Source organism: Hemicordylus capensis, chromosome 4 (genome assembly GCF_027244095.1).
Source record: "Hemicordylus capensis ecotype Gifberg chromosome 4, rHemCap1.1.pri, whole genome shotgun sequence".
NCBI lineage: Eukaryota > Metazoa > Chordata > Lepidosauria > Squamata > Cordylidae > Hemicordylus > Hemicordylus capensis.
Window position 1 is genome coordinate 154,272,417 of NC_069660.1, and position 14,398 is coordinate 154,286,814.

The window sequence follows — 14,398 nt, forward strand, 5'->3', positions numbered from 1 at the left end:
ATGACTTGTCCCCTGAGCGAAGCAGGGCCCACCCTGGTTGCATATGAATGGGAGACTTGATGTGTGAGCACTGTTAGCTATTCCCCTCAGGGGATGGAGGAGCAGAAGGTTGCAAGTGCCCTCCCGCTCCCTGCCTTCTGCAGGAGAGATTCCTGCCTGCAATCCTGGAGAAGCCGCTGCCACTCTGAGAAGACAATACGCAGCTAGATAGACCAATGGTCTGACTTGTTATATGGCAGCTTCATGTGTTGCGATGTTCCTATCCTTGCCAAGAATACTGGACGAGGGGACCTTGATCTGATAAAGATCGGTACTTCTGAGCCTTCTGATCATTTAAGGGAGATCTGTCATTCTTTCACAATTAAGACGTCGTAAATGAGGAGCCAGCGTGGTGAGCGTGGTGTAGTGCTTAGAGTGCAGGACTAGGACCGGGGAGACCCGAGTTCAAATCCCCATTCAGCCATGATACTCTAAATGAAGAGCCAGCGTGCTATAGTGGTTAGAGTGCTGCACTAGGACCGCAGAGACCCGGGTTCATATCCCCATTCAGCCAGGATACTTGCTGGGTGACTCTGGGCCAGTCGCTTCTCTCTCAGCCTAAGCTACTTCACAGGGTTGTTGCGAAGAGAAACCTAAGTATGTAGTACACCGCTCTAAGCTCCTTGGAGGAAGAGCGGGCTATACATGTCATAAAGAACAAAAGAAAGGACGAATGTAGACTTGACTTTCAGTGGACTGCAGAGTTTCTGCTTTTGGTTTTGCTTTTTAAAAGAGGCGACCACGCAAGAGTGATTAGCCCCACTCAACTATAGATGAATGCATGGAATATTAGATGAGAGATATTGAGGTTGTACACGACCTCCTTTGCCGGGGCTGGAGGAGGCCAGGGGGATGGCGAGATGGCTCTTGCAGTTCCCCCCCGCCCATGAACATTTCTCCTGCCCCACTGGCGGACCGGTGCTCCCAGAGGTGTGCCCCACTCAGAGCACTCTGAGTCACACCTTCAAGACTCTACAGGGCTTGGGGCCGGGGAAGCTGTCGGAGCGCATTTGCCCATATTAATTTTCCAGGGCCCTCCCCGTTCATCGTCTCAGGCCCTGCTCTGCTCGCTCATGGCCCCGCTACTAACAGAGATCCTCTTTGTGGGGACTAGGGACAGGGCCTTTTCGCTTGTTGCCCCTCGGCATTGGAAGGCCCTGGCTGAAGCCCTGGCTGAAGAGCTTCCCACCCTCCCTCCCTCCCTCAGTGTTTGTAACAAACCACTTTTTAAGGAGGCTTTTTAAGGCCCCCTGTTGGGTTATGTCTGTTAGCTTCTTTATTTTTGAGTTGTTGTCATTTCCGTTTTTTAGCTTTTCAAGGGACGTAGGGTTTGAACTTGATAGTGATTGTGGTTTTGAACCTGACGATTGATTTGTTTCCTCCGTTTGGTTAATGTTCTTGTTATTTCTCGTCCCTGATATGTGCCGAATTGCTGTGAGCTGGCCCGAGCAGTAGTGTACTGGAGGGGCGTGGTCTAAATTTTTGAAAGAAGGAATAATCCCGAAAAGGTTGAATGGGGATTCGAACTCGGATACCCCTGGTCTTTATCCTCGCCACTCTAACCCCTACGCTATCCCAGCGCTCAGGATTCCAAGGCTCAGAACAGTCCTAAGAACATCGCAACAGCCTGCTGGCTCAGGCCCAAGGAAGCCCATCTAGTCCAGCATCCTCGGATGTAACTTTGGTGGACGATTTGGCCCGTCGTGGGACAACGAGGACCAGCTCGCACCACAGCCTTTGTCTGAGGAGGTTTCTCGTGGCCCTGGGACGCGTCAGTCGTTACTACACGCTACATCTGGGAATCGAGGCAAGAGCCTGAGGGAGAGTCAAGAAATCCAGAGACGTCTTTGGTGAGTACCCCAAGCCCAAGTAGGGGAACAAAAGGGGGGGGAAAGCCCAGGGAGGGGCATTCTTTCATCCCGAGAAGAGGGGAGAAGGCAAAATTACCCAAGCAGGGGCAATTTAAGCCAAAGTCCCGAGGGGGGGTGCAATTTAAGCCAAAGAGCCTGAGGGAGAGGCGACTGAGTCAAAAATAAACGGCCCAAGCACAAGCAAGCTAGGGGGTAGACCATGGGGAGCAGAAATAGCAAGCACATGAAATCTGAAAGGATTTCTTGCACGCCCTTGGAATGTGTGTTGAAGCATTGGAAGATCCTCACAGGGGATAGCAATGCTCTTAAAAAAATATATGTTGAAACCTCTCTGTGTAGAAGTGTGGCCAACTTATCGGCTTGGCGATGGCACCACCTACTGGCCACGTACAGGAAGTGTTGATCAATCTTTAATTTTAGAATTGTTGGTATATTGTTCAAAAAATGGAAAGTATGAAGAACACCGTTATGTTCAGCCATTCATGGAATTATGGTGCAGACCTCTGTTGGCCGTGGACTGTGGGCTAATGCCTGCAGGGAATTCTTCTGGACTATTTCCCTTACAGTCTTGCCCTTCCACTCCCCTCACCCCTTCCGCACCTCCCCCTCCTCCACCCTATCCCAAGCCCTAGGAATGTCCAGAAGATGATTGTGTTCAACCTATTTACCCACCCCCACCACAACCTCAACTTATTCCCCAGCCTCAGCTGCTTCAAATTCCCAATGTACCAGATGTACAGAGAGCACCCTCTCCAGGAAGGGGGGAGGGCATAGGTTTGGTTGACTTAGAGGGGGAAGATACATTGGGGCCACTTCCTACACCTTTGACACCTTTGGGAACGGGGGCGGGCATAGGTTTGGGTGATTTGGGAACGACACCATTGCAATGTTTAAAGAAAGATTTGGAAGCCTTGGATTTAGCTATTGTGCCTACTAACAGCGGTACCGTTTCCCTTACAAACCCCCAAATCAGCCCCGTTGCCTGGCATACTAGGAGTAAAAGCAGCAGCAGAGTCCCAATTTTAGCCCCATTGAGGGAAACTTTAACTGCCACAGGGAACCGAACATTAGTCCATGTTCCATTTTCATCTGCAGATTTAATGAATTGGAAGCTGCAAACTAAATCACTTAGAGAAGACCCAGTAGCCTGCTCTAGTCTATTTGAGTCTGTGTTTGCTACTCACAAACCTATATGGGCAGATATCCAGCAAATGGCTGGCTCTTTGCTTACAGCAGAGGAACGACGCCTCCTTTTGCAGAAAGCTACCCAGTTAGCCACTAACATGGGGGCCCGTCAGACACCAGTTGTTGCAGCAGCAGAACTATATCCCTTGCAGGATCCTAACTGGGATCCAAATACTGATGCTGGGAGTGCCGCTTTGGACACTTTTCGCCAGCTCTTTCTGAAGGCTCTCAACACTTGTGTGCCTAGACATACAAATCTGAACAGACTTCATCAGACCTTTCAGGGTCCAAATGAATCGCCAGGAGACTTTCTGGAAAGGCTTGAAAAATTCCTTCGCCAATTCACGTCCCTGGACCTTAAATCTCCAGAAGCAGAACATATTTTGAGAGCAGCATTTTTGGCTCAGAGTGCACAGGACATTAGAAAGAGACTGAATAAGTTAGATGCACCTTTGACCATGGCTCTCGACTCTTTAGTGGAGGCAGCCTACCGTGTCTATACACAGAGAGAGAACCGAGACCCAGAGTCAGAAAAAGAGAAGGAGAAGGAAAGGGAGAAGGAGAAAGAAAAAGAGAAGGAGAAGGAAAGGGAGAAGGAGAAAGAAAAAGAAAAGGAGAAGGAGAAGAAAGTTGGAGGAAGTAAACCACATATCCTATATGCTGGTCGAGGAAAGGGGGCCCAGCAGGGGCCGGGAAGAGCATCCCCTCGACAGGGATCTCCATATTGTTACCATTGCGGAAATCCAAACCATTGGGTCCGGAACTGTCCGACCCGGTTTCAAGGACCGCAGCCATTTCCACAGCAAATGCCCTATTGGCAGACAGCCTCGGCTGTCCAGCCACAGCAGCATTTCCAGTCACAGCAGGAGTTCCAACAATTTCAGCCGCAACAGCAGTTTCAACCACAACAATTTCAACCCCAGCAGCAGGGGGGCCAGCAGTTCCAATCCCAACAGCAGCCCTACCAGTCCAGTCCCCAGAGTCCCTATCAACAAAGGAACTCCAGATAGGACAGGCCGGGGGAAACAGCTGTATTGGCGACTTGCCGAACACTTTCACCCACAGAACCCCTGGTGGCCTGCAGAGTGGGCTCTGGAGCAAATGCTCAGACTGTTTCAATGTTAGTAGATTCTGGCGCCACTCATTCAGTCTTAATTACTCCAAAAGGGGCTACCCCAAGCAGCCGTTCCACCTTTGTGGAAGGAGCCACGGGTGCTTCAGCAAAACATCACTTTTTGGAAGCCATACCCTTTGAATGCGCAGGGTCACAAGGACAACATTCCTTCCTGCACATGCCTCAGTGCCCTGGTGGTGCAGTGGTAAAACTGCCGCCCTGGTGGCGCAGTGGTAAAACTGCAGCCCCTGGTGGCGCAGTGGTAAAACTGCCGCCCTGTAACCAGAAGGTTACAAGTTCGATCCTGACCAGGGGCTCAAGGTTGACTCAGCCTTCCATCCTTCCGAGGTAGGTAAAACGAGTACCCAGAATGTTGGGGGCAATATGCTAAAATCATTGTAAACCGCTTAGAGAGCTCTGGCTATAGAGCGGTATATAAATGTAAGTGCTATTGCTATTGCTATTGCTGTGAATCTATTGGGCAGAGATTTATTGTGTGCCATGCGGGCTACCTTATCTTTCGCCCCAGACCAAATCACCATGGAAATTCCTGATTCAGAAACCTGGGCAGTTCAAGCTAGAGTGATGGGTCTTTTCCCACCCATGCTTGCACCATTAATTGATTTACAAGTACCAGAGACAGTGTGGGCCAAGGAGGGAGTGCCAGGCAAAGCAAAATATGCCCCACCAGTGACAATTCGATTGAAACCAAACACCCAGCCTGTTGCAATACCACAGTATCCCTTAAGGAAGGGAGGCGCAGAGGGATTAAAACCAATTGTTGATGCCTTCATAGCCAATGGAATCTTAGTTCCCAGCCAAAGCGCATGGAATTCCCCGATCATTGCAATTCCAAAACCAGACGGTAGATGGCGCCTGGTACAAGACCTAAGAGCAGTAAATGCCTGTGTGGAACCTCTACACACAATTTTGCCAAATCCACACACTATAATGACAGCTGTGCCACCACAAATGACTACTTTTACTGTTCTGGACTTGAAGGATGCTTTTTTTTTGCATATCTTTAGCGCCAGAATCACAACCAATATTTGCACTAGAAAGGCACGACCCGAAAACGCATGTAAAAGTCGGGCTCCAATGGTCTCGTCTGCCACAAGGGTTAAATTCCGCGCCCCATTTGTTCAGCGATGCATTGAGGGAGGAATTGGGCAGGTGGACACCCCCAGAAGGCGAGGAAGGCAAGGATTTTGTGTTGCTGCAGTTTCTAGACGATTTGTTCCTAGCCACAACCTCAAAGGAGCTCAATTTGATCCTTACCATTTCACTTTTGCTCCATCTAGCGGATGCAGGCTTTCATCCATCAAAATCTAAAGCGCAGGTGGCCTTACCCCAAGTTAAATATATGGGGCTTTTACTCAGCCAAGGACAGAAGTCTCTTTTGCCAGAGCGAAAAGAGGCCATTTGCAGAATAGCCCCACCCTCCAATCGCCCTCAGTTGCGTTCATTCATTGGAATGGCTAATTTTTGCCGCCAATGGATTCATGGGTTTGCAGCTTTAGCCCAACCTCTGTATGATGCACTTTCTGGAGGAGAAAATGACAGCTTTACATGGACAGCAGACTGCCAATCTGCTTTCATGAAGATAAAGGCAGCTCTTGCGAGTGCTCCAGCACTTGGACTGCCAGACTACAACAAAGTTTTCTACTTATTTGCTTCTGAGAGTCAGGGAACAGCATCTGGGATACTTACACAAACCCTGGGCAAAGATCATCGCCCAATTGCATATTTTTCTTCCAAACTAGATGGCGTGGCCCAAGGTTGGCCTCCTTGCTTGAGGGCCCTGGCCGCAGCGGCTGTCATTTTGGAAGAAGCTCTGAAATTCACTCTAGGTTCCAAGACTAAACTGTATGTTCCACACTCAGTTCTTACATTGCTGGAGAACAGAGCAAACCAATGGCTGACACCTGCACGCATGGCTAAGTACCAAGCCATTTTTATCGAATCTCCAGAGCTTTCCATTCATCACTGCACTGCATTAAATCCAGCAACCCTTTTACCACAAAACATGTCAGAACCAGACCCTCCTTTGCATGATTGTCAGCAATTTCTGGACTATCATTGCTCAGCCAGACCAGACCTGACTGATATTCCACTATCAGATGCAGATCTCACATTTTATACAGATGGGAGCAGTTTTATGGACAATGGGGTCAGGAGGGCTGGCTACGCCGTTGTTACCATACATGCTACAGTGGAAGCTAACTCATTACCCCCTGGGACCTCAGCTCAGTTGGCAGAACTGATCGCCTTGACTAGAGCTTTGCTGTTAGCCCAGGACCAGAAAGTCAACATCTTCACTGATTCAAAGTATTCCTTCTCGGTAGTACATGCACATGCCGCCATCTGGCGGGAGAGAGGGTTCATTACCGCTGATGGGTCACCAATAAAGCATGGTGGCCAGATTTTGGAACTTCTAGATGCTATACTTTTGCCAAGCAAAGTTGCAGTTATGCATTGCCCAGGGCATCAGAGAAGGGACACTGAGATTGCCCAAGGCAATGCCAGAGCAGATCACGCAGCCAAAACAGCAGCTCTGCTGCCACCCCCACCCACAGTATCTATGTTACCACTTATTCCAGCTTTCCCTTTGCTTCAACCTCAGGATCACCCTTTCCCAATGACAGGAGAGGACGTGTCTACTTTAAATGACCTTATGCAAAACACTGAATGGACCCAGACTGAGAATGGAGCTATCCATACTTCAGGCCAACAGTTTTTTTCATATGGCACCACCATGGCCTTAGTTAAGCAAGCCCATCTTACTACACACTTGGGAAGGGACAGACTATATGAGCTTTTAGTCACATATTTTTACCACCCTCAATTGAGAGCAATGGTAACCACCACTGTCAATGCATGTGTGGTTTGTATTAAGAACAATCCAGCTCCACCAAGGAGAGCAAGACCACGCGGTCTGCTCAGGACAGGAACAGCCCCAGGTGACTCTTGGCAATTAGACTTCACTGACATGCCTAGAGCTGGAATGTATAAGCACTTGCTATTGTTTATTGACAATTTCACTGGGTGGTCAGAAGGATTTGCTTGTAAGACAAACAAGACAAAGGAAGTCACCAAGAGGCTTCTACAAGACATTATACCGAGATTTTTCACTGCCTAGACATTTAGATTCGGATCAAGGACCACATTTTACCTCTACAGTCATACAGGAGGTAGCCACAGCCTTGGGAATTCGCTATCATTTACATACACCTTGGCGGCCCACTTCTTCCGGGAGAGTAGAGGCCTCAAATCGGATCTTGAAGACACACCTGAGGAAGATATGTCAAGAACTATCGCTAAAATGGCCAGACACCTTGCCTCTGGCCCTTTTTCGCATGCGCATCACACCGCGGGGGCGTAGTGGGCTCTCACCATTTGAAGCCCTGTATGGGAGAGTGTGTTCTCTAAATCCTCTATCTGCTGATGTATCTGACTTACATGTCAGGGGAGAAGAATTGCTGAAACAACATGTAGTTGGCATTGCGGCTGCCTTGTCTTCTCTTTCTTCTCATTTACAGGCAACGCAACGGCCGCCACTAGAGGGACCACAACACCCTTTCCAACCAGGCGATCAGGTGTACCTTGAGAAATGGCAGAAGCCTAACCTAGAGCCACGGTGGACGGGCCCGTTTACAGTGCTCCTAGTGACCCAAACTGCAGTTCGTCTCTCTGGATCAAAGACTTGGACCCATCACACCCGCGTGAGATTCGCGCCTACCCCAGCGAAGGAACCAGAAGACAACAACAACAACTGGACAGTGACCAAGCGTGGAGACCTGAGACTCACTTTACGCAAACAGCCACCACCAAAACCCCCACCAGAGCCTCTTTCCCTTGAAGACACTCTGGCAGTGTGGGAAGCAATGGATGAAGGACACTTTTAATTTTCCCAAACATTTTTCTTGCAAAGAACAATATTTTTATATATATTTTTTCCCCTCTTCTTTTAATTTTTTTTCCTGTACAAAGGGAGGATGTATCTCTTTTGGTGTTTATCATGTTATTTCTTGTGTACATGGTCAATTCAACACCCACACGCTCCACTTTTACAGACTTTAGCTGACATTGCCAACTTAAATGACTGCTGGCTATGCAGTCACATGGCAAGCACAGAAGGGGATATTTTAAATGTAGTGGCCATTCCAGTCACACTTGGCTGGTGGATTACTTATCCACAAACCACAGAACAGCCCCAATATTTTTCAAATTACACTACATATTGGTCTTGGGGAAAACACAGAGAAACAATTCACTTCCAGGGAAGAAGCATTAGTTATAATCGCTATGGATACACTAAAAGGGAAACTCTCAACAGAAATGCCCTTGGCATCCCGGATATTAAGCTTTCAAGCCACGGCTTACATCCTATCTGCATTGAAAATAGAAATGGTACAGGGAAGTTTTTGGGAGTTAGTCCCTACCACAGCTGTACACACATAGTGTCCTTTAACAGCATGGACGGAACATGGTTCTCTCAACACAGAGAGAACGAACTAGAGTGTTTTCATATTCCTCTTGATTTAGGAATACCTACTTCTCTTAGAGAATTTCTTTTTCTTAACTTCACAGACTCAGAGTGGATCACTGTTTCAAAAGCCCTGAACCTTTATAATTCTTCCATATATCTTACAAAAGGTCTTGGCCTTTGTCAACAGGCAAACCAAATTGATCATGTTTGTGAAGGCTCTAGTTTTAACACGCACACGCCTTGGTTAGACATCTGGGTGACTATTGCATGTGCTTATCCAGAGAAAGTGTCAAAAACATGGAAGCATTTGTTTAGCAATACAGGTAAAGACATTGTGGATTTGTGTAGCCATTATGTCAATTTACCTCGTTCAGGAAACAACTTAATTGTTGCCTTACCTGCAGGCCTTTATTGGGTCTGTGGGAACAGAGCCTATCGTGCATTACCCCCAGGATGGACAGGCAGATGTGCACCAGCCCATTTAGCACCTACCATTTATGTGAAACCTTCACTTAATGCATCACAAGTTCTTAATCTTGGAAGCTTGTTACACAGAACACGAAGACAAGCCAAAATCAATTATGTTCCAAATCCTTTAGCTACACGAAACACAAAGTTCCATCAATGGACAAGAACCATACTACCTAGGTTAGGAGTAAATCAACTAGAAAAAGCTATAATAAATATTTCCAGACAAATCGAACTCTCATTTAACCAGACTCTGTTAGCCTTAACTGATATGGGTACAGAGATAAATTCATTAGGAGAAGTAGTCAGGCAAAATCGTAGAGCTTTAGATATTCTCACAGCTCAAGAGGGAGGAGCTTGTGCAGTTCTAGGTGAGGTTTGTTGTTTTTATGTCAATGAGACTGGATCTATCGCTGCTCATGTTCAAAATCTTAAAGATCAACTTCAAATATGGCATAACATGGGAAAGGAAAACCCTATGGATATATGGGCATGGCTCACTTCTTGGTTACCCAATTGGGGATTGTGGGCACAGAAGATAATCATAATTATCGTATGTATTTGTCTTTTATTGATAATCACATGTTGCTGCTTGCAATGCATTCCAACTTTAATCCAATTGTTTATGAAAGCTTTTAGACCCCGCCACAGTTTGGGACCTAAATACACATCCGTACCCTTACAAGCGTTAATGAGGGCATCCTGAAGCATCCTGAAGATTCAGGATGATCTAATTGTTTCAGGGGGGAATTGATGTGTTTTAGTAAACCAAAGCTACTCCATTTTGTTAGTAAACCAAAGAAACTCTCTTTTGAAAGCTAAAAAGCTCTAACTCAGAGAAACCTCAGCAAGGCCAAGGACACAGAGTCTGCAACATTGCTTTAACAATAGCCGTCACTACTCTTATCTCTCTAGCTCGCATAGTAGCAACTGCAATGCTAACCAAGCTAGGTTCCCATGAGAAACGCTTGAAATGCTAACGCTGAAGAAGGAGCGGATCTAACCATATTAGGGAAATCACCTGATGGACGATAGTCAAGTCACGCATGCGTGCTTGAAAGGGGTTAGGTCACAGTTGGTATGTGCATTAGGGTCAAGAGCCTTTTTGCATTCATGTTGTTGTTTGTATAAAAGGACATCTCTAGCTGTAACTCATTGTATTCAAAGTGATGCGTGAGCTACATTGTCTACCTTGCTGTCGCGAAGCAATAAAGCCTCTGATTGATTCCCTTGAGTCTGTTTGATTGGCTAAAATGCGGACCCAAGTCGAGCCGGGTATTCACATCATTTCACACAGTGGCCTCCCACATGCCAATGGAAGCCCACAGACTGCAGTTGAGGGCACGGCCTCTCTCCTGCTCTTACTCCCCTGCCAAAAACTGGGACTCAGAGGCATCCTGCCCTTCAGCCTGGAGGTGGCCTACAGCCCGCCCTCCCACTAGCAGCCCTTGAGAGACCTCTCCTCCATCAAGTGATGCATGCCCCTCTTGAAGAGATGCTTCAATAGTAGGGCCACGGGGGGTGGGGGGCATCTTGGGGCCCTCTTGGGGCCTCCAAAATCTGCTGCCTTATGCTACCGCCCCATCTGGCTTCATGTCAAGGGCTCCTCCCAGACACAGCTGCCGCATCGACAAAGGCTTTTCTCCTCAGACAAGCCCTCCAGAGCTACCTCAGAAGGCCAACTGCCAAAACCCAAACAATTCTCTCCCCTCCACTCCTCAAGATTCTCTTTGTATCAGGGACCCTGCTTCCCACTGGACGCTATTCATGACACTCAAGCAGGAGCTGGGTCTTGTGGCAGCAAGCATGACTTGTCCCCTTAGCGAAGCAGGACCCACCCTGGTTGCATATGAACGGGAGACTTGATGTCTGAGCACTGTTAGCTATTCCCCTCAGGGGATGGAGGAGGAGCAGAAGGTTGCAAGTGCCCTCCCGCTCCCTGCCTTCTCCAAGAGAGATTCCTGCCTGCAATCCTGGAGAAGCCGCTGCCACTCTGTGAAGACAATACTCAGCTCGATAGACCAATGGTCTGACTCGGTATATGGCAGCTTCATGTGTTGCTATGTTCCTATCCTTGCCAAGAATGCTGGACCAGGGGACCTTGATCTGATACAGATCGGTACTTCTGAGCCTTCTGATCATTTAAGGGAGATCTGTCATTCTTTCACAATTAAGACATTGTAAATGAGGAGCCAGCGTGGTGAGCGTGGTGTAGTGCTTAGAGTGCAGGACTAGGACCGGGGAGACCCGAGTTCAAATCCCCATTCAGCCAGGATACTCTAAATGAAGAGCCAGCGTGCTGTAGTGGTTAGAGTGCTGCACCAGGACCGGGGAGAGCCGAGTTCATATCCCCTTTCAGACAGGATACTTGCTGGGTGACTCTGGGCCAGTCACTTCTCTCTCAGCCTAAGCTACTTCACAGGGTTGTTGTGAGGAGAAACCTAAGTCTGTAGTACACCGCTCTGGGCTCCTTGGAGGAAGAGCGGGCTATACATGTCATAAAGAACAAAAGAAAGGAAGAATGTACACTTGACTTTCAGTGGACTGCAGAGTTTCTGCTTTTGGTTTTGCTTTTTAAAACAGGCGACCACGCAAGAGTGATTAGCCCCACTCAACTATAGATGAATGCATGGAATATTAGATGAGAGATATTGAGGTTGTACACGACCTCCTTTGCCGGGGCTGGAGGAGGCCAGGGGGACGGCGAGATGGCTCCTGCAGTCCCCCCCCCTCCCGCCCACGAACGTTTCTCCTGCCCCACTGGCGCTCCCAGAGGTGTGTCCCACTCAGAGCACTGTGAGTCACACCTTCAAGACTCTACAGGGCTTGGGGCCGGGGAAGCTGTCAGAGCGCATTTGCCCCTATTAATTTTCCAGGGCCCTCCCCGTTCATCGTCTCAGGCCCTGCTCTGCTCGCTCATGGCCCCACTACTAACAGAGAACCTCTTTGTGGGGACTAGGTACAGGGCCTTTTCGCTTGTTGCCCCTCGGCATTGGAAGGCCCTGGCTGAAGCCCTGGCTGAAGAGCTTCCCACGCTCCCTCCCTCCCTCCCTCAGTGTTTTTAACAAACCACTTTTTAAGGAAGCTTTATAAGGCCCCCTCTTGGGTTATGTCTGGGAGGTTCTTTAGTTTTGAGTTGTTATCATTTCCGTTTTTTAGCTTTTCAAAGGACGTGAACTTGATAGTGATTGTGCTTTTGAACCTGACGATGGATTTGTTTCCTCCGTTTGGTTAATGTTCTTGTTTTTTCTCGTCTCTGATATGTGTCGTATTGCTGTGAGCTGGCCCGAGCCGTAGTGTACTGGAGGGGCGGGGTCTAAATTTTTGAAAGAAGGAATAATCCCGAAAAGGTTGAATGGGGATTCGAACTCGGGTACCCCCGGTCTCTATCCTCGCCACTCTAACCCCTACGCTATCCCAGCGCTCAGGATTCCAAGGCTCAGAAGAGTCCTAAGAACATCGCAACAGCCTTGCTGGCTCAGGCCCAAGGGAGCCCATCTAGTCCAGCATCCTCTTTCACACAGTGGCCTCCCACATGCCAATGGAAGCCCACAGGCTGCAGTTGAGGGCACGGCCTCTCTCCTGCTCTTACTCCCCTGCCAAAAACTGGGACTCAGAGGCATCCTGCCCTTCAGCCTGGAGGTGGCCTATAGCCCGCCCTCCCACTAGCAGCCCTTGAGAGACCTCTCCTCCATCAAGTGATGCATGCCCCTCTTGAAGAGATGCTTCAATAGTAGGGCCACGGGGGGTGGGGGGCATCTTGGGGCCCTCTTGGGGCCTCCAAAATCTGCTGCCTTATGCTACCGCCCCATCTGGCTTCATGTCAAGGGCTCCTCCCAGACACAGCTGCCGCATCGACAAAGGCTTTTCTCCTCAGACAAGCCCTCCAGAGCTACCTCCGAAGGCCAACTGCCAAAACCCAAACAATTCTCTCCCCTCCACTCCTCAAGATTCTCTTTGTATCAGGGACCCTGCTTCCCACTGGACGCTATTCATGACACTCAAGCAGGAGCTGGGTCTTGTGGCAGCAAGCATGACTTGTCCCCTTAGCAAAGCAGGGCCCACCCTGGTTGCATATGAACAGGAGACTTGATGTCTGAGCACTGTTAGCTATTCCCCTCAGGGGATGGAGGAGGAGCAGAAGGTTGCAATTGCCCTCCCGCTCCCTGCCTTCTCCAAGAGAGATTCCTGCCTGCAATCCTGGAGAAGCCGCTGCCACTCTGTGAAGACAATACTCAGCTCGATAGACCAATGGTCTGACTCGGTATATGGCAGCTTCATGTGTTGCTATGTTCCTATCCTTGCCAAGAATGCTGGACGAGGGGACCTTGATCTGATACAGATCGGTACTTCTGAGCCTTCTGATCATTTAAGGGAGATCTGTCATTCTTTCACAATTAAGACATTGTAAATGAGGAGCCAGCGTGGTGAGCGTGGTGTAGTGCTTAGAGTGCAGGACTAGGACCGGGGAGACCCGAGTTCAAATCCCCATTCAGCCAGGATACTCTAAATGAAGAGCCAGCGTGCTGTAGTGGTTAGAGTGCTGCACTAGGACCGGGGAGTGCCGAGTTCATATCCCCTTTCAGACAGGATACTTGCTGGGTGACTCTGGGCCAGTCACTTCTCTCTCAGCCTAAGCTACTTCACAGGGTTGTTGTGAGGAGAAACCTAAGTCTGTAGAACACCGCTCTGGGCTCCTTGGAGGAAGAGCGGGCTATACATGTCATAAAGAACAAAAGAAAGGAAGAATGTACACTTGACTTTCAGTGGACTGCAGAGTTTCTGCTTTTGGTTTTGCTTTTTAAAACAGGCGACCACGCAAGAGTGATTAGCCCCACTCAACTATAGATGAATGCATGGAATATTAGATGAGAGATATTGAGGTTGTACACGACCTCCTTTGCCGGGGCTGGAGGAGGCCAGGGGGACGGCGAGATGGCTCCTGCAGTCCCCCCCCCTCCCGCCCACGAACGTTTCTCCTGCCCCACTGGCGCTCCCAGAGGTGTGCCCCACTCAGAGCACTGTGAGTCACACCTTCAAGACTCTACAGGGCTTGGGGCCGGGGAAGCTGTCAGAGCGCATTTGCCCCTATTAATTTTCCAGGGCCCTCCCCGTTCATCGTCTCAGGCCCTGCTCTGCTCGCTCATGGCCCCGCTACTAACAGAGAACCTCTTTGTGGGGACTAGGGACAGGGCCTTTTCGCTTGTTGCCCCTCGGCATTGGAAGGCCCTG

The 14,398-nt window shown here is 49.0% G+C and overlaps 1 protein-coding gene across 1 annotated transcript; it reads left to right on the forward strand.

The window, feature by feature from the left end:
- Positions 1 to 1,874: 1,874 nt before the first annotated feature.
- Positions 1,875 to 10,079, forward strand: LOC128353042 (endogenous retroviral envelope protein HEMO-like). Its single transcript, XM_053313711.1, has 2 exons — positions 1,875 to 1,889; positions 7,749 to 10,079. Exon 2 carries the CDS (start codon positions 8,205 to 8,207, stop codon positions 9,870 to 9,872), a length of 1,668 nt encoding a protein of 555 aa, XP_053169686.1. The 5' UTR covers positions 1,875 to 1,889; positions 7,749 to 8,204; the 3' UTR covers positions 9,873 to 10,079.
- Positions 10,080 to 14,398: the final 4,319 nt, after the last annotated feature.